This window comes from Podarcis liolepis (assembly GCF_965112155.1).
Source record: "Podarcis liolepis genome assembly, chromosome: 3".
Classification (NCBI taxonomy): domain Eukaryota; kingdom Metazoa; phylum Chordata; class Lepidosauria; order Squamata; family Lacertidae; genus Podarcis; species Podarcis liolepis.
Window position 1 is genome coordinate 67,835,186 of NC_139557.1, and position 27,138 is coordinate 67,862,323.

General features: G+C 42.7%; 2 protein-coding genes across 7 annotated transcripts in view; one reads left to right on the forward strand and one right to left on the reverse strand.

The window, feature by feature from the left end:
* AKAP12 (A-kinase anchoring protein 12) overlaps positions 1-13,527 on the forward strand; it is a 63,853-nt gene extending 50,326 nt beyond the window's left edge. For 3 of the 4 annotated variants that reach the window (XM_083496336.1, XM_083496333.1, XM_083496335.1), the window contains 2 exons: positions 381-7,479; positions 9,645-13,527. In XM_083496336.1, coding sequence (XP_083352462.1) covers positions 434-7,471 — 7,038 coding nt within the window. In that variant the 5' untranslated portion in view covers positions 381-433 and the 3' untranslated portion in view covers positions 7,472-7,479; positions 9,645-13,527. The remainder of the gene's footprint in view (positions 1-380; positions 7,480-9,644) is intronic. The other variant, XM_083496334.1, reaches the window with a different exon arrangement.
* A 2,862-nt stretch (positions 13,528-16,389) lies between these two features.
* ZBTB2 (zinc finger and BTB domain containing 2) lies at positions 16,390-25,261 on the reverse strand. 3 transcript variants are annotated; one of them, XM_083496528.1, is made up of 3 exons: positions 23,712-25,261; positions 19,861-20,043; positions 16,390-19,406 (listed from the first exon to the last, which is right to left on the reverse strand). In XM_083496528.1, exons 2-3 carry the CDS (start codon positions 20,031-20,033, stop codon positions 18,041-18,043), a joined length of 1,539 nt encoding a protein of 512 aa, XP_083352654.1. In that variant the 5' UTR covers positions 20,034-20,043; positions 23,712-25,261; the 3' UTR covers positions 16,390-18,040. The 3 variants fall into 3 exon arrangements, with proteins under 3 accessions (XP_083352654.1, XP_083352655.1, XP_083352656.1); XM_083496529.1 differs by having other exon boundaries at positions 23,677-25,261; XM_083496530.1 differs by lacking the exon at positions 23,712-25,261 and adding an exon at positions 21,705-21,728.
* Between the last annotated feature and the right edge of the window lie 1,877 nt (positions 25,262-27,138).

Here is a 27,138-nt window from a genome sequence, read left to right on the forward strand (position 1 = left end):
GCCACAGAAGCCGCATTGGACATTTGGGCTACAAAAAAGTTTGCAAACCGGAAAACTCACTTCTGGGTTTGCGGCGTTCGGGAGCCAAAACCTTCGAATCACAAGGCGTTTGGCAACCAAGGTACGACTGTATATAATGTCCACAATCTTGTACAAAATTGAATATGTTTAAGCTCATTAATTTCAATGCATTCAACTTTTAATAATAGTGCAGTGTATTCCTATATGGGTTTATTTGGAACTAAGTCCCACAGCCTTACTCCCAAGTAAGTGTGCCTAGGATTAGAGGAATAGTGATTATTTCTACTTCTTATGCAATTTAAATAGAATTGTAATAACAGAATGCCTAATTATTTATTGCTTTTAAATGTCTCCTACAGTTGGACAAAGAGAAACTGCAAATGTGATTCTAAAAGAAGAGCCAGCTGAAAATATGGAGACCAAGCCAGCAGAATCACCCGATAAATCTAACATAGATGTGGAACAGAAAGATGCAGAAGATGCTGATCAGCAATTGCCATCAGAAGAAGAAAAAGTGGAAGAGCAGGCAGAACCTGGTGAATCTCCATCAGCAAATGATGTTGGATTTAAAAAAGTTTTTAAGTTCGTTGGATTCAAATTTACCGTCAGAAAGGAAAAGACTGAAAAAGCAGAACCTGTTCAGTTGCTGAATGTGAAAGCAGATGAGACAGAAGTGCTATCGGAAGGAGCTGGAGATTGTAAAGAAATCAGGCTAGATACAGTGGAGGAGGAAACACAAAGTGAGGTGCCCTACCCTGCAGAAAAGACTGAGCAAGAAACTCAGACTGAGCAGACAAAAGAAGAAATTTCTCCTGAAAAGGTAACAGAAGGTCCTGTTGAAGCAGAAAGCAAGGAGACCGATATTAAAAGTGATGGTAGCAAGTCTCCAGAGTCTCCAACAAGTCCATTAACTAATGAAACAGCATCACCCCTAAGAAAGTTCTTTACCCAGGGTTGGGCTGGGTTTAGGAAAAGGACAAGTTTCAGGAAACCTAAAGAAGAAGAACAGCAAGCCACTGAGAGAGAAATGCAGGAGCAAGAAAAAGGAGTGATAAAAGAGGAAGCCACTCCCACTGAAGAATCAGAAAAAGAAAAACCCGTACCAGAAAAAGAGAAGGCAGAAGTGTCTATAGAAGCCAGTGATGCTATAGTAGAAAGAGAAGAAACAAAAATGAAAGATGTCTCAACAGAAACACATAAGGACGAAGCTGTTGCTGCCTTTGAACAGCCATCACCACAAATGTCTGCTGAAAGTGTAGACATAGAACCCAGTAAAAGCTTGAATAAAATCGACTTGGAGAACTTGGAACCTGCACAAAAATGTCAAATGGCCCTGGAGCATAGCCCTCTTGCATCATCTGAGAAAAAATCTGAACTAGCAGCTCCTTTGGCAACTGAAGTATTTGAAGAAAAAACAGATCAGTCTGCACCAACTTCTCCAATGCCTATAGAAACGCCTGAGGAGCATTTTGAAATAGTTGAAGCCATATCTGAACCGAAGGCTCCTCTGGCAACGGAAAATTTTGATGACAGACCCACAGAGATATGCACTGATGTTAGCACTACTGTGGAGAAGAAAGAACCAAAACCAACTGAAAAATCAAAACTTGTTCTTGAACAGTTCGTTGAAACTGATGTTGAGATTAAAGGACAAGCCACTGATGAACAGCTAAAAGTCAAAGAAAGCTTGGTTGAACTAGCAAATGAGCCACTCAAGCAAACTGAACCAAGCAGTGGAGATTCAGCAACAATCAAACCTCTAGAAGTCATTACAAATGAAGTTGAATTACTTTCATCTCAAGAAAGAGCCAAGTTACAAGGCAGCCCCCTGAAAAAGCTTTTTACAAGTTCAAGCTTAAAGAAGTTGTCAGCCAAGAAACATAAAGGAAGAAGAGAAGAAGCTAAGCTAGGGGAAGCAGCAGAACAAGCACAGCAGTTGTCTGATTCTGCAGAAAGCCCAGAAGATCCAAGAGCAGAAAGCTCTGCTTCTTCCCCTGAAGAAACAACAGAATCTGTAGGGAAAGTTACAGATGCAGCACAGACCACTGAAACGGAAGATGGTTCTACTTCAGATATGGAGAGGAAAAGAGACATTGTTACACCTTGGGCATCATTTAAAAAAATGGTGACTCCTAAGAAACGGGTCAGGAGGCTTTCTGAAAGTGATAAGGAAGAAGAACTTGAGAAGGCAAAGACTGCTACTCTATCTTCAACTGAAAGTGCACCTTGTGAAGAGCAGGATGATACAAAAGAAAATGTTGAGGAACAGAAATTAGAAAAAAGCATAGATGAGCCCAAGAGAAAGGTTGATACTTCTGTATCATGGGAAGCCTTAATTTGTGTAGGTTCATCTAAGAAAAGAACCAGAAAATCATCAACTTCTGATGAAGAGGTAGGACAAAGACTTGCTCAAGAAGGACAGAAAATAGATGAAAATGGGCCCAATAAAGAAACAGCACCAAGCATGACCATTACTAGCTCACAAGAAAGTGATCAAGGACAAGGAGGTTTTTCACCAGAACAAGCTGGAAGCCCATCTGAAGGTGAGGGAGTTTCAACATGGGAGTCCTTTAAAAGACTAGTAACCCCAAGAAGAAAATCTAAAACAAAAATGGAAGAGAGAAATGAAGAATCTTCCACAGCTCCAAGTTTAGAACATTATACTTCAGATGGAGAGTCTGGAAAGGAAGAATCATGGGTTTCATTTAAAAAACTAATGCCTGGTCGTAGGAAGAAGAAGTCAGATGGAATACCAGAACATGCTCCTGTTCAGGAAGCTGGAGAAGAAATGACTGAAATCCATGAGGACGACTCTGATGTTCCAGCTGTTGTTCCTTTATCAGAGTATGATGCTGCTGAACAAGAGAAGTTTGAAGCTCAAAAGGCAAAACAAGATGATTTAACTAAGAAAACTTCAGACCAGTCAGAAAGTACTTTGATTATTGAGCAGTCCAATGAAGGACTAGTTCATGCAGTTACTGTCACAATGGTAGAAGGAGAGAGAGCAGTTACAAGTATTGAAGAAAGATCACCATCTTGGATATCGGCTGCTGTGACAGAGTCCATTGAACATGCAAAGGAAGATGAAGAGAAACATATTGATCAGATCTCTGAAACTGGAATTGTGGAAGAAATGGTGGTGGTTACTAAAGTCATGCCAGAAATTCAAAAGGAGTTTAGCGGTGACACACTAACCTCAGAAGCAATCACAGCCAGAGAAGAAACTTCAGGTGTTGAAGAAACAGCTGAAGTATCCTGTGCTGAAGAGACAACGGAAATGGTTTCAGCAGTTTCAAGGCTAACTGAGTCCCCTGATACAACAGAAATAGTAACACCTGTGCAGGAGGTAGAGGAAAGCCAGCAAAACCTAGAAGAACTAAATAAACAAACACAGGAAATTCTGCAAGAAGTTGCTGAAAGAGTTAAATTGTCCAGCGAAGCACAGGAAACAATTCTGCCTGAGAAAATAGAGAAAACAGGGCAAGAAACTACTATCCTATTTCAAGAGGCAGAGCCACCCTCAAAGGAAGAACCAGAGAAGACAGATATCCAAGTGAGTGAAAGTAGTCAAAGTCAAGATGAAGCTAAAGAAAGTAGTTCGAAGGAAGCGTTGGAGAAGAGTAATGACATTTGTGTAGAGGTGAAGGAAAGCTCGAAAGAAAGTGTTAGCTTGGATAAGACTGATGAGAGTCATGATTCAAAGATTGAACAAGAAATTGTTCAAGAAATCATTGAAAAACAGGCTGCTGAAGAGGAAGGATTTGTCATTATCACAGTAACCCCTGAAGAAGGGCCAGAAGTAAATGTTGATGACTTGGTAAAGGAAGCCAAAACAAATTTAAAAGATGCAGTTGAAGGTGGGATTACAGATACTGGTCGAGCAGTTGATGAATTGGCAAAAATATCACATGAAGAGAAGCCTCAGTTCTCCCAGAAACTTGAACAAGTGGTGAACACCATACCTGACTTGGAAGCTAAATTAGTAACTGCTGCAGATGAGGTAAAAGCCCCTGTGCAAAAAGAAATAAAAGAAGCTGAGCCTCCCTGTGCTGAAGTTTTTGTGCTTGAGGCACCCATCCAGAGCAAGATAACTGAAGTTCCAGTGCAGAATGCAGTAACTGAAGTCAGTGACCTAGGTATGGCCAAACATGCCACATTTGGCTTACTACCAGGAAGCACAGAGAATGTTGTAGTTGAGGCCTGCATCCAGAACAAAGACACAGAGGTTTCTTTGGTAACTGAGACCCATGTACAGAAGGTGGAACCCAAGGGCCAACTGCAGAAACCAGAAACTGATATTTCTATGGTAAATGAGAAACTTGAACCTCTCCATGCTGAGACTGTAGAAGAAGACTTGCCCACAAGAAAGGTGGAAGTGGAAGTCCACAAGCAGAATGCAGAGACTGAGACCCATAAACAGAGTGTAGAAACAGATGGCCATGTCAAAGAGGTGGAAATGAAGTTCCTTGAAGAGAGGGTAGAAGCAGAGAAGGCAGAATTAAAGGAGGACTTGGAGCTTCCCACAAAGGCTGAAGCAGTGTCCCCCTCAGAAAAAGAAGTGGAGGAACATATAAAAGACACAGAAGCACAGATCTCTACAGAAAAGGCACATGCAAAGTTGGAGGCAGATGCCTGCACAGAGAAAGTAGATGTGAAGGCAGATGTAGAAAAGGTGGAAGTTGAGATTTCCAAAACACAGATGGAAGTGCAGACCTCCACGGACAAGGGGGAATCAGAGGCTCCCTCAGAGATTATGAAAGTGGAGGACCCTATAGAAAAGACAAAAGCTGCAGCAGAAGAATCAAATGCACCTGTTTGTGTGGAGGCCATCACAGTGAAGCCAGATGTGAAGGTGCAAGCAGAGGTTCCTACAGAGAAGGCAGAAACAGTGGCCTCATCAGATCAGCCAGATGAAAAGCTGGATATGGAAACTCCTGTAGAGAAGGTGGATATAGAGTCTGCTGTAGAGATTGCCAAGAAAAAGAGTGAAGTGGAGGTTCCTGCAAAGAAGTTGGATGCAGAGGACTCCGCAAAGAAGGCAAAAGTGGCATCCTCTGTAGAAAAAGCAGAAGGTGATACTATTCTTAAAGAGAAAACAGAAGCCCCCATAGAGAAGGCAGCCATCAAGGCTGGTGTGGAGGTCTTTGCAGAGAAGGAGGATGCAAAAGTGGAAGTGAAATTTCCTTCTGAGAAGGTGCATAAGGAGGTCTTTTCAGAACAGTCAGAAGAAATTATGGAAGCAGAAACCACTGCCACCAAACAGCAAGAAGTAAAAGAGATCCTGAAGAATGTGGAGAATGAGGTCAGTTTCAACTCTGAGGTTGAAGATACTTCAGATTCCCTAGCAACATCCGTTGAGATAATTTATGATAAAGCCTCTGTAATTAGTGACAAGACTGAAGCTCCTGAGCAGATGAAAATGCAAGATGTTTCCCTTTCCTCAGAATTAAAATGTTTGGATTCAGTTGTTACTGAGGAGCTTTCAAAGAACGAAGTAAAAGATGACTCTCCCCTAGTAAAAACATCAACAGAGCAAGCTGTAGCTGAGAGATCTGTGGAAAGGGGACTAGTTGAAGTCTCCACACCTGATCAAAATGCAGTGGATGTCATCCAGAAGGATGTAGCAGACGCCAGCCATACCTTGAAATTGGAAGGCACAGAAGGAATTGCGGTTGACGTTCCAGAAAGTAATGAACTGAAGGATGTCACACTTGTAACTGCAACTGAAGGATCTGTGCAGAATGAAAAGGAAGATGCACTTACTTTGGGATCAAAACACACTGAGGCTGAGTTAATAGAGGACAGCACTGTGAAAAGTGAGGCAACTGTGGATTCTGTGAAAAAAGAGGTTGAAAACATAGAGCTAACAACTGAAGAGAAATTCACAGGAACTGTAGCAACTGAAGCAGTAAAGACCAAAGTTGGAGACACCCTCATCTCTGACTCTGGTGCTTTATCAGATGTCATCTCAGAAAAGAAAGGAGAGAGTTCTGTCACAGAAGGCAGTGAAGCAGGTATAAATGGCGTTTGTGTACAGAGTGAAGTGTGTCCTCGTAAAGTGCCCCTGGAAACAGTCCTTCCACTTCCACAATCTGCCACAATTTCAGATAGCTCTGAGAGAAGGCAAGCATTGTCGGAGAAGGTGCTAGTAACAGAAACAGAAATATCAACAGGGGAAATTAAACTTGCTGATGCTGATGCACTTGGTGCAGCTCCAGTGCAGCAAGAAATGTTCACTGAGCAGAAGGAGGTTATCACCACTGACATTCCTGAAGTACAAAGTTATGGAGTTCATAAATCCTCTGTAACAGTAACAGCTGCAACAGCCGAAGAACAAGTTATTGCAGAGAATGTCACAGTTACGGAAACATTAACTGAAAACCTGCAGTCTGTCCTAGAGGAGCCAAAAGAAACCACGTTCAAAACAGTCCAGCAGGTGAGCTTTGCTCAACCAGGACTTGGGGCTCTAGGTCCTGATAAGGATACAGTGTCATGGTCTGGGAAAGCAAATTCAGTGGTAGAGGAGGCAGTTTTAGCAGCAGTAACATGCACCAAAGATGATTTGATCCAGAAGTCTGTATTGGATTCCAGCCCAGAAATGAAGCTTCAGAGATTAGAATCAAGTCAAGAAGGTGAAAGAAAGACACCTCCAGAAAGAAGCCCCTCTTTAACTCATATAGAATTTCAAAAAGATGTGGTTCAATCGGTGACTATAGAGTCACAGAGTACAAAAATTGTGCTGAAAATCATCCAGAATGCTGTTGATACATTGGAGGAAACAGAAGAGTTGCCATCTGTGTCAAAGCAACAGAGTGAGCCATTTTTAAAGAGTGTAAATAAATCTGAAATTCAGGAAAGTTTGCAGACTGGTCAGATTCTTCCTGTAAAAGGCAGAGGAGAGAAAAATCTAGAGATCCAGCCATCAACTATAATTTTAACTCAATCTGCAGAGAATCAAGAGGCCTTCAAAGTGGCAGAAGAAATGCCTGATAAATCTGAAGACGCTAAAATGAAACTGATGTTGCAGCCAGATGAACGATCAGGCACTGTGACAACACTAGCACAAGACCCTCAATCTCTGAATGAAATTGTGAAAGAAATTAAACAAGAGACAGATTTCCAGAAAGAAAATGGTGAACCAAAGCTGCATTCTGCAGGGGATATAGCCACTCCAACAGAGATTCAGAGACCAGCAGTAGAAGATACTGCCTCAGGAGATCTAACCAAAGAGTCACTTGAAGTGGCCCAACCAAGGCTGACGGATGTAGAAGCTGGGCAGACTGTTCAGATCCAACAGCAGTTTATAGAACAACAAACACCTGTGAAAAACAAAGATGACCACAGCCAGTCAACAGGATTCGTGGAGACATGCACAGAGAAAGATTTAAATAATCAAGACTACACCATCAGTGAGAGTCCACAGCTAAGCTTAGAGCTCACTGAATCCTGAGGTTTAATGTAAGTATCTACTATTTAAATTCAGAATAATTAACTATTTTCAGTGGCTTTTAAAGCTAGATAACTGAGCTAGATAACTTGCTATCAGAACTACAAATTGTGGTTCAATATTTCATTGTCAAATGGCTTAGAACAGGTTTTCAGTTTCTTGTTTGAGAGACTGTACTTAGTATTTAGTATTTTTAAAGAAATATCTCTTAAGCTGTCTTTTGCATTCAATTGAACTTCAGAATTTAACTTTGTTCCAGGTAACAAGTTTCCCTAATATGCAGGCTGTTTATGGGACAAAGCTTGACTCCTCGTGCATATGCTTGCCTTCATATGGCCTGGTTAGCGCCTAATGGCACAATGGGAGCAAAACAACTGGTTTTCTAAATGTGCACCAGCATGCTTGCTTGCTCATACTAACCCATTTTTTTTGGCCTAGAACTATGTGTGAACTAAGCCTGTGAAGATTTATTATTTTGCCATCACTTTCAAAGGACGTTCTTTAAAAGAACAGTGAAGCCTAGAGGAGGAGGCCTTCACACAACTTAAAGCCATATACAGCTGTGGCTGAACAGGAAATGTTCATTTCTGTAATTACAACAGATGGCTTTATGGCATTGTCCTAGTCTGTTACCCCCCCCCCCCCGAATGATGCAGCAGGTTAACAGGATATATTCAGAGCCCCAATTTTACTCGGGTTTGTAGAAGCAACTTGAGTCTCTTACCCTTTTATTAAGGTGGTCTGAAACTCTTCTTACCATAAGGTTCCTGTGAGGCTTAACTGTACAGTTTTAATCGCTACCCAAGCTTTTTTTATATACACTTTTCCCTTGCCCTAGGATATATCCAGTGACCAGCACCATGTAGTTGCTCCACTCACAATGCTGTTTTAGCTGTCCCCACCTTAAATCTTATCTGCTGTGGCTGGGCCTGTATTTGCTGCTGTGTGGGCTTGCCTCTCCTCCCCCATCCCACATATTGCCTTATATGCAGGTGGGAGCTGAGTCAGCATCTTCAGGCTGTTCCTGCAGCCATACCACGTCCTCTCTAGCACAATAATCAGATCTAGTAAGATAGCAGCCAAGGCTGTTCCTGGCTACCTCCCAATAGGTTTCTTAATGTAAAAAGAGGAGTCAACCGCATATTCCTCAGCTGTGCTTAGAGCATACCTATCACAAGCAAACTATCGGACAAATCGAAACACCGATTAAAGCTAATCACTGCTTGCCTGCTTCTTTTGCTTACCGACTACTGCAGGGAAGATGAACCTGTGGTTGTCCAGTGGTTATTGGAGTTCAGTTCCTTCAGTTTCAGCCAGCATGGTGAAATACCAAGTAAGGGTTGTACAGTAGTCCGACATTTGGATGGCCACAGGTTTCCCACCTTTGCACCACTGCATTCTCCTTTTTTTTCTGGCAAGGGAAAGTTAACAATTCAGCCTTATACAGGCTTCCTCAAACTCTGCCCTCCAGATGTTTTTGGCCTGCAACTCCCATGATCCCTAGCTAGCAGGACCAGTAGTCAGGGATGATGGGGATTGTCGTCTCAAAACATCTGGAGGGCCGAGTTTGAGGAAGCCTGGCCTTATAGCTGGGTGCTGGAGGCAGGAATAAATTACAGTGGTACCTTGGGTTAAGTACTTAATTCATCCCAGAGGTTTGTTCTTAACCTGAAGCACCACTTTAGCTGATGGGGCCTCCTGCTGCTACCGCGCCGCTGGAGCACGATTTCTGTTCTCATCCTGAAGCAACATTCTTAACCCAAGGTACTATTTCTGGGTTAGCGGAGTCTGTAACCTGAAGTGTATGTAACCTGAGGTACCATTGTACGCTGCTTATGTCATGAGATTTTGCTAACTTTTCCAAGCTGAAAAACACATCGTTAGCCCCTTTTTAATGCTACCTTAGGTTGGTGAACGGTTAGTCTGTCCTGCCTTTAAGGGCTTATGACTGAGTCATCTCCAGCCTGGGCAGTTTCCCACATAGTGCCACTGTTGCCAGCCGCTGCATAGCAGCATCATGCTTAACTACTGACTGCTTCCATTGATGTGGCATCTAGTTTTGGTTCATGATGTGCATAGAAAAAATCTATTATAATATGATGGTACTGCCATCTCTCTGGATAAAAGGCTCGGGCTGCAATATTTTGTTGATTTTTCTTTACTTCTGTTTCCACAGTTCTGGAAAAGTTGTGTCTTTATATTTGGAGGGACCAGTTCCTGAAGCAGCAGCAGAAGATAATGGATTCTGTTTTAATTGGGTTGGAGGTCACTGATTTGGAACAGAGAACAGATGTCTGATGTCATTCTGAGAAATATACCTGACAATCCTGAGATATCATCAGGAGCTTGAACCGTCGTCTTTTACTATTGATTGTCAACACTTGCTCTTCACAATATTCTTTTATATTTTTTTGCTGATGAGTTGGAGTGGGGGGCAGAAAGTGTTAACTTTTGCTGAAATGACGTCCATACCTTAACCTGGGAAGGAAGTTGGCATCTTTTAAGCTCCCCATTTTATCAGTGCTTCCAAAACTGGATTGTAATTCTTTGTGTATTTATGTGTATATCTTCAAGCAAAATCCAATTTTAATGTATATTTCCTCCTCTTTATATGTGGAAAGAAAAAGAAAGAAAGAGAACGAAAGAAAATGATCTCACTTGTCTCACCCAGTAAAGAAACAATATATGTGACCAATAGGGAAGAATTGTGAGCTACAGTTGGCCACAGATAGATCAGAATACATTTGCATTGGCTTTCCATGGTGTAGAATGGTGTGAGAACCATGTTTAATGTTGTATTGGGTCTTGATTTGGTACAAGTCATACTCAAAAGGCATAGTTTTGCTTTGGAATAGTTGTGTTACTGGTTTACTAAACAGGACTTTATTTTCCATCACCTTTTATAAGCATGGCACTATGGCATTGTGTGTTGAAAATATGTCAGTTACATTCAAATGGAGAGTTAGGTGTACTTAAAAAGAAAGATTTCAGTGTACTTAAGCCTTCCTAAGTCTGCACTGACTTTCACATTTATCTGAGTACAGTTTAATTCTAAGGGAAAGTGGAAAGTCTCTAGAAGCCAGACAAATAAATAGCCCCATCAATGTTTCTTCGGCCTTCCCTTAGTCCATTTAAGAAACTGTCATACCATCATAACTTTAGGCAAATGCTGAACTGGTTTGAAGCTATCAAGAAAAATAAAGATGGTTCAATTTTTAGCGTAACATTTAATGCTCTCCTGTTTTTGGAACATCCATGTCATGAAGTAAGACAATTTATTTTCAAAAGGTTTTTGATGAGTAAAGGATTATGTTTGCTCTATATGTGTGTCCCCTCAGTAGGAAAGTATATTTCATTATGCTTGTGTACATTTAGAAAACTCTGATTTCTGAAAAGTGATTTAAACAAAAATTTGGCTTATACTGAGCTTATACTGAGCTCTTAATTAATAATTTTAAAAGCCCCAGAATTTAGGAAACATTGAGCAGGAGTCACTCTTCTGTTTTGTTAATGGAGAATTGCAGAGTTTAGTACTGGTCAGTATAGGTTGTGCATAAAACTGGGCAGGCTTGAAATGCTAAATAATTGAAAGATAATTAAAATATTCAAAGCATCTAGTGTTTGATCTTCTAGACACCAAACATGTCTAGCTGGTCAAGTTATATTGCACTTTGTAGCCTTCGTACCTGTCTCAGCTGTGTCTTGCATGGCTCAGCAGCTTCATTGTCCTACATGTATAGTAATTTATTTGGAAATTATCTAAGTGAGCCAAATAAGACCTTTGGGGAGCTGCACAATGAGTAAAGAAAGAAAAATGTCACTGGTCTAATAGTACCATCTAGTGGTTGCTGTATGCATAATATAGCTTAGAAATACTTTTAGCTAACAATACTGCCTTTCTTCAAATAGAATATGGAAAGTTGTGAGTTTTTAAAATTCATCTAACTTACCTGGAACAGCTCTGCTAATAAAATGCAAAATAATAATATGCAATTTTCTCAGTGTATTGGCAAAATTTGCAGTTCTGCGATGAAGTAGCCGATTTATGAAAATTAAAAATGGAACAATGCTTTTTATAAACCCTCTTAAAAGGTATAAAGACAACAGGGTTTCTTTGAACATCAGAAAAGTGAAACACTAATACATCAGTTTGTTTCAAAATATAACTCTGAAATAATTTTAAATAGCTAGGTGGATAAGAAAGGTGAGTGGCCATTATTTAAACATGTACGTTATCTACAGCCGTTCTTTCAGTTTCAATTACTGCCTTCTCTGACGAAGATCCACTGGTGTCACCGTGCAAGAAATAATAACATCATTTTGGTGTAATCATTGAACCCTTTTGGATTACAGAGTTGCCAAACTGGCAGCCTGGATAATTGTTTAGCTTTCAAATTAGCCCATGAGTTGGGCCAGGAAGTACTGAATAGTAAATTGCGGTGGGTGGGTTCCCCCATCTCTTTACTGGCAGCTATTGAGCAGTGCTGCCAGAACAGATGGCAGCTGCTTGCTAGTAAGCCCCCTCCATCTCTGTCTCTTGATTGCAGCTAGTACACACGGTGTAACAGTGGCAAGGTATTCTCTCCCAACCCACCTCCCTAGGCCCATCAACTGAAGACTCTCCATGTATCTGCTAACTTTTCTCCAAAACGATGGCCTCCCCCCACCCCCAATAACACCACTTTTGTGAGCAGTTTGCTTGTTCAGTTTGGATCAAGTTTGGGATAAATGTGTCTTACATTTGTAAGACAGGGTAGGAGAGAATAATCAAAACCAGTAACCCTTTCACTCCTAGTGGGTGCTAGCCCATGAAGCCTCTTCACTAAGCAAAACAGTGAGCTAGTGAATAGCACCGCATCAATCTGTCTCCCTGAAAAGTAGGTGGTGTATGTATGTACACAAGTTAGCACGTGCATCTCTCTGGACTTAGTGTGATAAGCTATGAACTTCTTGATATGAATGAATTTGTAAGAAAGTTTAGTTTATTCAGTGCAAAATGGAAACTTTAAAAAGTATTGAAGGTTAAAGCTCAATGGCCTCCAAGAAGAAGAAAAAAAAGAAATACAGGTAGGCGCTTGTTTGTGGATCAGTTAGATGTATTCCATGTGTGTGTCTACAGTGTGTACAAATGTGTAAAACATTCAGTAACATGGTGTGTTCCAAAATTATTTGGGGGAATCTTTGGTTCTCCCCCACCTTAGTGGCAGCTTCCCCAGTTAGAGTATGAATTAGAAAGTTTGTTCTGATTGCCAAATGCTATTTTGATCACTTTCATTGCGTGCTTTACAACAAGTCTGTCAAAGTCATTGTCCCTGAACCTCATGTGGCCTACCAGTCATGGGTTTAGTTGATGCCTGATGAACCTTTCATAGCCGAAGGGGACCTTGAAATAAGTTTATCTCACACCCGGCAGGCCACAAAACATGGCCTGTGAATTTCACAGCCCTGTTTTACAGTGCTAAGCAAATGGAAAACCTGCTGTGAAATGTAATGTGTGTATGGAAAGCCATATTGCAGTAGCTGCAACAAGCTAAATAATAATAATAAAACAATGGCATGGCCTATGTTATCCTGGTTCTAATCTTTATAGCTCTGAGGCTGTTAATAAATATGTAAAGTTATCTAAACATTTAAATAAAACCTAGTAATCACAATGTAAATTACCTGGCTAGAAGTTGGGGAACAAGCGCTTAGTTCTTGCTTGGGTTTTTTTAAAAAAAATACTGATCTAGGGCCTTTCTAAGCAATGCAAAGAACACAAATCACATTACCAATATTTCTGCTTTTAACTGACCCGTCTCCAAAAACCAAAAGCACCAATAGATTTTTTTCCATGGTGCAGGGAGCATGTCTCCATACACAGATACTGCTTTGTTACAGTGTATTGCTTTGGCCTCAGAAATACTCAAGACGAGGCTGCAAACTTTTAGCTTGTGCCACAACTCCAAGCTTTTGCAGTTTCTTCTTAATCCAATGTATTGGATTAACCGATACTTTGATTTTATATGTTGTTTTTAAGGTAGATTTTCATGGACTAAATAAAATACAAACACAATTCATGCTCACTGTGTCGTTTGTCATTCTTATAATTGCTGTTCTTTGTAGTCTCTTTGTCATCACACTGATGGGATTTGTACCTGAGACGAGCAACTTTGAGAACTTCTAGCCAGGGAACTAGCATTCATCTTTTCCTGAAAGCTGAGGGGCCCATGAAATAACACCATTACTCCATTGATCCCAAGAAATGGTGGAATGCACCAACTGGGTAAGGGAAAATCAGGCTTTGGCTTGTGACAAGGACCACTTGCAGAAGCATTTTCAGGTGCACATAAAGCTATGGGATTCCCTACTGCTTTAAATGCCAAATTGCAGCCTGGGCATCTCGGAAATACCAAAACCTTTTGGTTTAAGACTAAATTGTGGTTGTGGGGTATTAGTATAGCTTGCTTTTTGCAATCCTAAACAGTTACTCTGAAATTCTCAGTGGAACATGCTTTTATGTACATATATTTAGGGTCAGGTGATTATCTGCATTTTTATTACATAGAAAGAATTCATGATATTGTTGCAAATAACCCTTGCTAAATATACACTGGCAGCAAGCGTTGTTAAAGCAATCCACCATATGATCCACACTAATGCAGCTACAGTAAGATTCTGTGCAGTTGTTTCATTTATGAAAATTGCTACTAATGGAGCATGTTCAGCAATTCTGAAGACTTGCAGAACAGAAGAGCATCTAGTGTGTTTGCGCTAATTGTGCAATGGTGTAGCAGTTGTAACCCATCCACATTTCTGGACAGTGCAGCAGCTTAGGTTCTTAGAATGTGAACATCTAGAAATGGAAACATTTCTGTTTTGCATTAGCATTGTCTTTATAATATCTGTTCCAATAACATTTGCACTCTATGCAGTTTAGTTCCTCCCCTTTAATCCACTGTCATTCAAATAGCTTGTCGTTCCTAAAGGATTTTGGAGACCCAAGTCCTCACTGCCTACTAGTACAAAGCAAATATTAAATGAGATTAGATTAATGCAGAATAAACGAAGAATGGATTTGGCATGCCCATGATCCTGCCCTTATGCATGCTAACATCTTTTGCAATAGAAACAGTGTGATGGGGTATCGCATAACAAACCCTGCTATTTCAACTTGATAGCCTTGACAAGAGATGCTCGGTACAATATCTGCAAGCTTTATGAACATGCCAAAAGGGCAATTACATTACAATTAGAATAATATCACTGAACCTAAAGGTAAACGTGCAGACCCAATCCAGGCTAAAATGGTGATTTCGGGATGAATTTAGAGAAAAATTGAGAATGTGGTCAGTCCCTGATCCCAATCCACCCCCCAAAAGTGTCTCCTCTTTTCAAAACTGATGTTTTTCAAAAATCAAAAGTGTCACCCATTTGATTTTTAGATTTCACCGCCTCCACAAGCTTCACTGTGCCACAAGCCACCCCATTCACCAAGTGCCTTGAACTGCCAACAGGTTTGGGGTGGGAAAAAGGGGGGTTGGGGAAGTCTACAAGTACCGTATTTTTCGCTCTATAACACGCACCCGACCATAACACGCATGTAGTTTTTAGAGGAGGAAAATCCGTAGGCATGCCACCCGTAGGCATTTCCTCCATAACACGCACAGACATTTCCCCTTACTTTCTAGGAGGAAAAAAGTGAGTGTTATGGTGCAAAAAATACGGTACCTTTCCATGGCTTTTCACTGAATTTAACCCTTAGATAGCAATCATTTGCATATATTTAGGTGTAAGACCCTTTGAAAGCAGTGGGACTTTGAGGTTTTTTTTAAATAGACTTAATAGTCAATCTTTTAGAGTGCATCAAAAGGGGGGGGGGCTTCAAATTAGCCTGTGTAAGGCATTCCAGATATATAGCCATCATGGTACCAACTTAACTTCTTTCACCAGTGAACCAGAGCTGATTTAAAAGGTTAGGTGCCTAGAGGTACAGGTGATCTTTCTAAGTAGCCAGGCCCCAAACTCTTTATAGAGCTGTGAAGGTTAATGCCAGCACTTCATAAATTAAATGGAGCCTAGAATTTAATAGGCAGCAAGTAATTTGTGCCACTGACTTCAGTGAGGCTGTGTGGATCTGAGTAGCCCCTTACGGTGGACAGCCAACCTATACCACTTGAAATTGCAGGTGGTAAAACATGTATCTTATTGCGCCACTTTGTAAATTTCCTATAAATAGCACAGCAAGGAAGGGGCTCAACTAGCCCCTTATTCCCTGTTGTACCTAAAGGGAGCTTGGTTTAAACATGCAACACATGTCCTTGTAGTCTGAATTGGTATAGCGCGCACACAGGCTAGCTTTGACATTTTCTGGAGTGGGGCTCTGTCACGAGTGTGAGGCAGTGTGCTTTTTAAATTTCTGGGGTCCAAGCAAACGATAACTGAGTAAAGGGTAGGAACAGTGGGGACACACTCTGTGTATAGGTCTTCACATGCAGCTTCCTGGATCAGGAACTTTGTTTAAACATGGCGACTACATTTTTTTCTTTGTGGACTCTGAGCTGCAGTCATGAAATCTGATATCTAAGAACATGCTTACCTCTAGGCCTTCAATTTTTTAAAGAGAAAGCCTTACAGTTCGATTCTATCCCTTCACATGCTTGATCTGATGCAAGCATAGGCCCATGACAGAACAGTTACATTCTGTGTGTCCCTTTCCAGAGTGGCTGTGCAGTGCAGTAATTTGGGGACATAAGAGGCCCATGATCACGAACTGCATAGACTTTCCCCTTGCAAACACACACATTTCCCACATCAGTTGTTCCTGCTGCTTTGGCCCCCAAACAGCCTCGTGCTGCATGCTGAGTTCATTTCTAAGATCTGCACAGCATGTACGTATGATCAGCTCACATTCAATCACCTTTGACTTGACAAAAATCAAATTTTATTTTATACTTTTTTATTCCATAAAATAATGTATAAAAACTTACAAACTGGAAAACATAACTAGACACAAAATAGGATGATACTCAAATAAAACATGTATACAAAAGCAGATTTGTATCTGCCTCTCTCTCCCCCATCAAAACACACACTGCCCCCATTTCTGGTGGAATGCCTCTGTTTCTTGAAACTTTCCCACCAGGACAATTGACCTTTCAATGGACTCCCTCCTCTCAGGTTATTTATACTATTGGAGAATATTATTATATTTATATATTAAAAAGATAAAAATCAGCAACTTGATTTTAAATTTGCATACGGTACTATCCAGAGCAGAAACTTGAATGTACACTGCGTCCCCTTTATTCCTTTTTGCACTTTGACTGGTGCCCAAATTGAAGGAACACAAAGAATATATAGCTTTCCACTCAATGTTGCACTGTTACTTAAAAACCAACCATGATACAGTTTCATCATTATACCATTTGCTATGTTACAAGAGGATGCCAGTAGCTAAATATTATTTAAGACCAGATTTCCTTTCCCTTAATTCCTACATGTTAATCACATAAACTCAGATTGCTGCTTTGATAAAATAAAAAAGCCACAATGTTTTTCCTTTTCCAGTTACACTATAAAGGCTCAAATCTATTATTCCCACATTTAGCACAGGGCTCACTATGTACAATTCTTCTAATCTCTGATTTCCTTCACGTTTTGGGTGATAGCACTGTTCATCATTATCAATTACTAGTCAGCAGGATAAAAAAAATGCATACACCCTGTACCAATTCAAATGTAAATATGCTTTTAAAAAGGACCAATTTGTGAGACGTTACAAGCAGTGGCCGGTTTGGAAAGGGTGCATGCACACATTTTACCTGCATTTACCTGAAGTACACATACACACACATACATACATACATTTTTATGCATATAAAACGATTGCCATCACATTATTACTGCTATTTTAGCAAAATCTGGTCCTAAACACATTTATCTGGAAGTTTTAAGTCCCACTGCAGTTAGTGGGGTTGACTACCAAGTCACTGCGCTTGGAGTCAAGCCTTAATAATACATTTTTAATGGACATAATGTCAATGAAGTTACCTGGAAACAAACACTTGACAATAATCATGTAGATTAAAATAGTGTTCTTGGTTCATTAAGGGAATTTCCAAGCTTTTGTAAAATGACAACTTTACACAGCTTATAGGTGTGTAACCGTGAGAATTTTGTATCTTCGGTATTCCCTCAAAATGCTATTTGTTGAGAGAAAATATTGTAGTTTAATGAACATGTTTAGTTTCCTTTCTGTCTTCTTCTCACATTGCATCTCACTGCATTCAAGTATATATATATAGAAACAGTCTTAGAACTCGCTTAGAGTATGTTACAGATGCATTTTAGCATTATTCACATAGTTAGCTGAGTTACCCTTATACATTTTCTTCTTGGTTAAAATCAATTGTTATAATGTGATACAACACCCTTTATTAATTTTATACTTTTGCTGGAAAAAGGAACAGAGCCAGACTTCCTTCCATGTCAGTGTAGTTATGGTTGTGGGGAGGGGAGGAGGATTGGTTTAGTAAAAATGAGTAAGACAAACTGTTTTCTTAAAAAATAATAATGATATGAGCCTCACAGTCAGTCTAACAACACTGCTTCCTGTTCTTTTTTGATAGAGTCTAAGACCGAATGGTCACTCTCTGTGGTTTCAGCATCCCCACCACCTAGCAAAATGGATCTATCCTCGTCTAGAGTAAAGACAGAGTTCTGACTTTGGCACGAATGTTTGACGACTTCATTAGGCGTGGAGAACGTTTTGTCACACAAGTTGCATTTATAGGGTTTGTTGGTCTGTACCAACATGTTGTCCATTTGGTTGCCTTCCTCAAAAGTACAAAGCTCCAGAGTCTGCTTGTCCACCATGGTGTAGGTGTCCATGCTTTGGTTTAGACATACATGTCGAGCAGCTTGATTGGCCCGGCAGAAGCTTTTGTCACAGGTGCTGCACTTGAAAGGCTTGCCAGTATGAATGTACATGTGCTCCCTCCAGTGGCTTTTCTGAATAAATTTGCGCCCACAAATGGAACACTCGTACTTCCGCCTTTTAACTTCCCTTTCTTGATCTGCTTGCTCCAAGTTGTCTATGTCAGCAATGTCAGAGGGTGGCGGTGTTTCAGCCTGCGGTTGTCCATCAATGATGGGTGAATCCGAGATCTGCTGCAGCTCACTATCACTAATCATTCCAGCTTCAGCAACTTCCATAGAATCTTTTTCAGGAGCGTTATTACAAAGAGATAAAGGAACGCTACTTTCCCCGTGCTGGCTTGATGAGAAAGGCACCCCTGTGTGAATCTGGAGATGCTCACGCAAACTACTTCGCAAATTGAATCGCCGACCGCAGAGGTGACAAGCGTAGTATTTGGGGAAGCTTCCGTTCTTTTTCATAATGCTTGGCTTGACGTGTGCAATTGTGAGAGAAGCAGGCTGATCATCTGAGGAGGAGGCTTCCATGTTGTTTTCATCACCTGGAGGAGAAGGATGAGGAGCAGTAGAAACCAGTTCAGGAGACAATGGAGGCTGTAATGAGTCTGAAGTGGACATATTTGTTGGGGGCACTTGAGGCAGCGGTGGTGGTGGTATCTGTGACAGTTGGGTGGCTTCATGCATCTGTTCTTGATTTGCTCTTGATGACTGTGGCCTTGGTCCTCGAACAGGTTTGTCAGTTGTGGCGGCTGCTTTTGTGGAATTTCTTGCCTGGTGATCCGCAATCTGAATACCGTATAATGAAGATGCCAATGGAAAAATCTGCTCCGGGTGTGTAAAATTTCCTTGACTGGCAAGGCTAGCCTCTTGAATAAGCGGGAACGCATGCAGAAACTTTATTCCTTGCTCCAATCGAACAGGATCGATGAGCTGAGGTGCCATTTTTCCAGTGTACATCAAATGTAAGAGATAGCTGAAAATATCTGGCTGTATGTCAGTTGCCTTCAAACGGACACATTCACTGAAAGAAATTTCAAAACAGTATTAAAGTGGAAGATAAAATGCTTCTGAAGGATTACAATAATTAAGTATACACCTAAGTGCACAATTTTAAGTATACAAGAATGCAATCCTAGACATGTTCATATAAATAAAATAAATCTGTTATCATGGTTTAGGCATTACTTCTACTGCTTCTATATATATATATCTGCAAAATGTGATATAATTTATTACAGAATATATACCTTCAGGGCAGCAGTTCATGAACTTGATCCACAAACTAGATAGGAGTGAAATCCACAGGATTAGCACTGTAATCGGGTTAATTGATTTGTGGATGAAGCTGGATGTTTAGTTATTGTGATTTATAAAGCAACTCACATTAGGCTGCCTTAACACTTTCTAATTCCTTCAGACTATTTTACCTTAACTAAATACCATTTTTAAAGTGTATACTTTTATAACTACTGTACCTGCTTTGATGAACAAACAGCATCTTGAAATAGTTGGAAAAAGAGGCAAGGACAGATTTGTGTGCCTTGAAGTAAACATCACCAATAGCAACTGTGCAGTCACACAGGAAACCAAACTCCCGTTGAGCATTGAGCTGCTGCAGAAGAATCAGTCCATGGTTGGCTAAATCCATCTTTTAAATTCTGTAAAGCAAATATACTTGTTTAAAACAATTTCCTCAAACATACTGTTACAGATCTGGGGTAAACAGAATTTGGGAGTAAAAGGGTACGCATAACTGCTAGGGCTAGTGAATGTTAGAAATAAATAAATGGTAAAATTTAGATAATATTTGAAGTATTGAAGGGAACATGCCCAACATTAGGAAATTGCCCTGGGGAAAAGTGCAATCAAGGTGCAATTACCAGACCAATGGCCAGTGATTGACCCTGTTCCTGAGCTCAGGGTATATAGCAGAGTTGGGAGGGGGAGGTTACAGGTGGTGTAATGTCACTAGGGCTGGGCAATATATTGCCCAAAACCAGTTTGAAGTCCATATCATACTGGTTTCATAATTTTTGACCTATGATGTGTGTGTGCGTGCGCAAAAAAACACACGATACGGGGGGAACTGTGAACCCAGCCAGTGCCTGAACAGAGCTCCATCCTTTCATGATGTTAAGCGGGTTTATTTACACATAATGTATATACAACCTGGAGCCTACAATGGAGGAAGTTCGCAGCAGCAGCAGCAGCAGCAGCAGCAGCAGCCCAAAACATGTCAGCTTATTCCATTGCAGCAACAACAATAAGCTCAGCACCATCTTTTCTCTTCAGCCTATCTTGCACTGCAGGGCACAACATAGCTTAGCAGTTCCTTTCTGCTTCCTGATTACATCAGTCCAGCCCTAACCTCAGAGCTTCTTTCCTAGCCTCAGCTCTGGTCCCTCCTTTGCTATGCTAAAGCAAATTACCTCAAAGGGATATGGATGGTACTGTGGTATAACCACTGAGCCTCTTGGGCTTGTTGATCAGAAGGTTGGCAGTTCGAATCCCTATGACAGGGTGAGCTCCCATTGCTCTGTCCTAGCTCCTGCCAACCTAGCAGGTCGAGAATACCAGTGCAAGAGATATATAGATACCACTGTGGCGGGAAGGTAAAGAGTGTTTTCGTGCGCTCTGGTTTCTGTCACAGTGTTCCATTGTGCCAGAAGCAGTTTAGTCCTGCTGGCCACATGACCCGGAAAGCTGTCTGTGGACAAACGCTGGCTCCCTTGGCCTCAACCCCATAGTCGCCTTTGACTGGACTTAACTGCCAAGGGGTCCTTTACTGTTACCTTTTACCTACCTCAAAGGGGATTAACTTTTCACACATCTCTTTTGAGGCTTTGAACTTCAAATGGTCTATGTCCCTCCCCCTCCTTCACCTAAACAAGGAAATTAGTCTTTTCAATCAACACTTGTTGATTGGCTAGCATTACTGACCTGATACACAACTTCAGAAAACTGCCTAATTTAATTAGTGGTTTACCCACAGTAATTATTGATGCTTAGAATACATCACTTCCCACGGCACATAATTTGTAACGCAAGCCAAATTAAACACATAAAACCTTAATTAAATTATGGCACTATCTTGATCTGGATTTTTAGGCTGTCTTGCACCCCAGATTATTAACAATATCCCATGGCCAAGTTGCTCACCAGGGCAATGGTTGTAGCTTATTACACCACTCCTTGCCTGACTGTACTGGCTGCCATTTAGTTTCCAGGCCCAATTCAAAGTGCTGATTTTGACCTATAAAGCTGTAAGTGGCTCAAGACCACAATACCTCAAGGACTGCCTCTTTCTATATGAACCTACCCGGACCCGCAGATTATCTTCTAAGGATCTTCTTCATGTGCCTCCTCCACAAGTTGTCCAGAGGGCAGCAACACAAAAACAGGTCTTTTCTCGCCAGGCAACAACATTCGTCTTCCACCATGACTTTGGCTATTTAACACCCTATACTCTTTTAAATGTGTTTGTGGAAGGGAAGGGTTTTGTTGTTTTTATGTATGGTTTTTTAAAAATTATATTGTATTTTTATGGTGTGAAACTCAGATCCTTGGATAAAGTGTTATATGCAAATGAGAGCTCACTGGAAAGACAGATCCTGAAGCTGAGGCTCCAATACTTTGGCCACCTCATAAGAAGAGAAGACTCCCTGGAATAGACCCTGATGTTGGGAAAGATTGAGGGCACAAGGAGAAGGGGACGACAGAGGACGAGATGGTTGGACAGTGTTCTCGAAGCTACGAACATGAGTTTGACCAAGCTGCAGGAGGCAGTGGAAGACAGAAGTGCCTGGCGTGCTCTGGTCCATGGGGTCACGAAGAGTCGGACGCGACTAAACCACTAAACAACATTGCTATTCCAATGTACAGACCTGAAACACTTGGATTTAAAACAAATGAGTCCCAGGGAATCTGGTGATAAATATCCCCCTTTAACGGATTTGTTTTTCAGTCCAAGATGACCAGGACATTGGGTTTGGGGCACTAAATAAAAATTTGAGGCTCTTGTGGTTGTGATCCTGGTTCGTCTGCTACTGCGCGCAAACAGAAAGTATCGAAATAAAACACTTAAGAGCTTTAAGGCGCCGAATAAAAGTGGCAAATCCCGTCTGCATCCCGGCCAGGAAGGAAGCGGGGGAAAGGAGCATTTTGCAAACTAAGCGGCTGCTCGCTCGGCAAGGAAGCAGACCGTCCGGCTCCTTCTCTAAACAACCCACAAGAGCCAGCGAGACTCCGAGGCGGCGCTCATAGGCGACAGCCGGACGGAGAGAAATCAACAGCAACCAATAGCGGAGGAGCGCCGCAACCTTCCTTTTAGCTCCTCACGCGGCGCTTTCCGCGGTGAATCACGGGGTGCCTGCGCTGATGGCGTTTCCTATTGGCTGCCCGTCGGTGGGCGGGCAGCTGAAAGAGGACAGGCAAAGCCAAGCCGCCGCAGCCATCGCGCGCGCCCCCCGGGCTCTCGCAGCCGCAGCTCCGCCTACGCCACGCCCCCTGCCCTCCCTCCCCCTCCCCTCGGCGACGCGAGGTCTCCACGTGCGCGTACACGCAGCTCCCGGAGGGGGGCGGGGCGTACGCGAGGACGGACGGCGGCGCCAGGCGACGTAAGCAGCGCGAGCGAGCGAGCTGCGGCGCCTAAGGCGCGCGAGAGACGGGATCCGCCGCTGTCGCCAGGGCCGCCTAGGCTGCTGAAGAGACGCAGACGGAGCCGCCCACCATCAACCCCCCCGCCCTCCCTCCTTCTCGCTCCCTCCCTCCCCCTCCCTTTCCCGCTCCGCGCGGCTGCCTCAGCGCCCGCCCCTCCCCCCTCTCTAGGCCGGGCTGCTGCTGCTGCTGCTGCCGCTGGTGAGAGAAAAAGCGGGGAAGGCCGCTGCGTAGCTCGGCGGCTCCGAGGGAGGGAGGGAGACAGACCGGAGGGAGCGGGGAAAGCAGGCGCCCAGGGGCCCGAACCAAGCCCAGCTCATGCTGACCCCGCGGGCCAGGGTTGGTGGGAGCAGAACCCCCCCCCCTCGGGTCCTGACCGGGCGACCTTCCCACCCGCCGACCCCGGGGGGGGGAGCAACCTCCACCGTCTCGAGGCCGCCGCCGGTTGGTCGCGAAATCCCCCTCAGGTGCTCGGGCCGCCCTTTCCCTCCTTTCGGGTCCCGACCTGGCCTAGCCCAACCGCCAGCACAATGGTGGGCATGGAGCGGGTGGGGGAGCAGCCGGACGCCTCGGCCTCCTCCGCCGCCGCCGCTGCTTACGCTTCCCTCTCCCCCCCCCCCGCCGCCCCGATTCACCTTGTGTATGTAGGGGGGGGCCAGACGGAGCTCACCTGGCTCGCGCTCTCCGGGAGCCCCCGCCGCCGCCTCGGCGCGCGCCCAGCAGCAGCAGCAACAACGGAGTCGGAGACGGCGGCGGCGGCGGCTTTTCCTGTCCGGTTACGTTAGGGTCACATGACCGAGAGCGGAGCAGAGAGGCTGTGGCGAGGAGCCCCCGCCGGGGAGAGAGGCAGAGAGGAGGGGGAGGGGAGGCGGCGACGAGCGCTGTGGCGGCAACAGCAGCAGGAGCCACCCCTCCCCCCTCGCCTCCTTCCCCGCCCGCCTCGCCTTTTCGCGCGCCGCTTCCAGCGAGCAGCAAGCGCAGGCCGCACCGGGCTCGGGGCGGGCGGGCGCTCATTTGCAACGGCGGGGAGAGAGGGAAAAGCGAAGCCGGGCCTGTCGGCTGTGGCTGCTTTGGGGTGTAATGCACCGACATAGGCGGCGTACTGGAGCGAGAACTGCATCTTCAAACATTCGCTCCATGCGATGTTCTCTCCCCCGAGCAGTTATAGGAGGGAGGGAATTGCCACGAGGTGGCCAAAACAACAATAAGATACGCTTATTTGAGGGTAAGAAAGTAAAGGTGCGATGAGGGGAGAGCTACAGCAGCTAGGGTTAATGACCAATACTATTTTTAAGGTGAGGTTTGTTAATTTTCAAAGGATTGAATTGGCACTACAATATAATATGCAATTTTAAGCGGCTACTTAAGCCTTGCTTAGAATATCAAATATGTTTACTCTTCAGTGCATTTTTGTAGGTGTTTATGGAGGGCCAGATAAAATGTAATTTTTTGAATGTATCAGCAATCAGTAGTTGTACTGAGAAAAAGGCTTGGAAGATGAGTTAACCCTTTTTTAAAAAGGGATCCAGTGCTGTCATAAGTAACTGAAAGTACTATGCCATAGTTGGCAGTATAGATATATAGGTCAAAATCGGTACAAAAATACATGCATTTGGCTTGGCACCTGTTGAAATGTTTTGATTACATGTGGCTATTGCTTCGATGCTTTGTGACAATAGTCAAATGTCAGTTCACTACTGGAGTGCTGAGACTCTAGAACTGCAGTAAAAAAAGAGAACTTGCTGAGTAGCCTTTTGTGTTTTTAAAAAAGGAGAGAAATCCGAATGACAATAGTGCATATGAGAATTAACCTAATCTATAAATGGCGTCATCTGCCCCAAAGTGAATATGCTTCTGCTTGCCAGTGCTTTGAATAATAGGTGTCCTTATATCTGAAGATAGAAAGAAATGCGATTGCAATAGTGAGTTCTCAATATATAGGATTGCAGCTATAATACATACTTATGATATTTCCCCCCAGTCATGTTGGGGCATGGGTCTGGAATACTTAAAAATTGCTGAATATGCTTTTGTTCCCTGAATTGCTTCCTGTAACAACTTAGACAGGCTATTTGTGTTCTTCTGTTTGATCTGTAGCTGTGCACTGCCTTTCCTGTTAAGCTTCAAACATCTACAATGCTAGGTGTTACAAATATTATGTTGTAATGATATTAAGAGAAAAGGTTGCAGAATATTTTACTTAATTTTACTCAAACCAGGATCTAAGGTAGATCTCGTAAGATCCAGGTAGTCTCGTAATCTGGGGAACCGGGTTCGAGTCTCCGCTCCTCCACATGCAGCTGCTGGGTGACCTTGGGCCAGTCACACTTCTTTGAAGTCTCTCAGCCTCACTCACCTCACAGAGTGTTTGTTGTGGGGGAGGAAGGGAAAGGAGATTGTGAGCCGCTTTGAGACTCCTGAAGGGGAGTGAAAGGCGGGATATCAAATCCAAACTCTTCTTCTTCTTCTAATAAACTGTTCTATCTGCATTTATGTATTTACTGGAAGCTTGCTGTTAGAGAAAAAAGTTATTTGTTAGAAAATGTAAGGAGCCCATAGGATTTAAAATTGAAGATTCTGTTTTGTGTAGTTCTGTTGTGTGTAGCTCTTCTTTGTTGGTTCCAGAAAGTTGATGTGGAGTTTAAAAACTGCCATAGGCAAAGGAGTTCTAATAATGTTTTGTTATGGAGTGTCAGGCTCTATTGTACATACATGTTTAATATATAATATTTGCATTTCTTTGATACCACTAATTTTATTATATAAATTCAATGGATCTGAAAAGGCTTGAAATTAAGTATTTCATTCAGACTGACTTACTTATACTGACTTAATTCCCCACAGAATTTAGTCGGACTTAAGTGTGCATAAGGTAGTAGCCTCAGGTCTCATCCTTGTGCCCATACCAGGGCAGTCAAGCTTTACCAAATGGACCACAAGACTACTTTGACATGGAAACCGTGGGCCGCACACCCCCTTCCCGTAGGCATCTAAGCAAGGAGCCAGGCTTTGGGAAGAAGGTGCAAGGCTCTGGCAGGGTCCTAGAGTCCTCACACCTCCTTCCCAAAGCCTAGTTAGCACTTCCCAGCTGTGGGAAGGAGGTGTGAGGACTCTAGAACCCTGTCAGATCATTCATGGCTTCCTCCCAAAGCCCAGCACTTCACTTTACTGGCTTGGGGAAGGCAGTGTGAGCGCTGAGGTGTGTGTGTGTGTCAAATGTTGCTGAGGGTCACCCAGAAATGCCTCGAGGGCCACATGCAGCCCTCAAGATAAGCATTGGATATATTTGTACATCACCTCACCCAACTAGTTCCCAGAGCAATTCAAAACAATTAAACAGTGCAAACCCAGAATAAAATAGTAAAAAGTAAGATTGAGTAGAATAAGTAGATAAAAACAAAGATAGTCCAGAGCTTTAAAGGCCTGTGGTAACAAAAAACATCTTTGCCTGATGCTGAAAAGATAAAACAGGCAGGGCAGGTATTCCTGGAAAGGAAATTCTGTAAATGTAGGATCCTCTCTGAAAAGGCTTTCCCTATGGTTGCCATCTACCTTATGAAAAGGAGAGGCTTGCTTGCTGACCTAAATCGTTGGGCTGATGGATGTCCTTTAGGAACTCAATACTCAAAACGGTTTATGGTTTTGGAAATTTGCATCAATACCTTGAATTCTGCTTGGAAACAAACCAGCTGGTGAAGTTTTTAAGCCCAATGTTGCATTGCCTGTAGTTTGGTAGCTGTATTCTGTACTATCAGTAGCTATCATGCAAGTCTTCAGATGCAGTTCCACATATAATTCATTATAGTAAACAATACTGGGTGGTTTATCAGAGTATGGAGAATAGCCAGGCTCTCTCTGTCCAAGCCAGACTATGGCTGGTACAGCACTCACAGCTAATGAAAGGTACTATGTACCACAAGACACAAGATCCATAAACACACCCACACTGAATCTTATCTTATAGGGTAGAGTGCAAACCCATCTAGAACAGGCTGAACACCCATCTCCCTGAGCAAATAAACTATCTGTGCCCAGAACCTCTGTTTTGTTAAGATGGTTTAGTGCTCATCTAGCCTATCACAGCATTTCAGTGATAC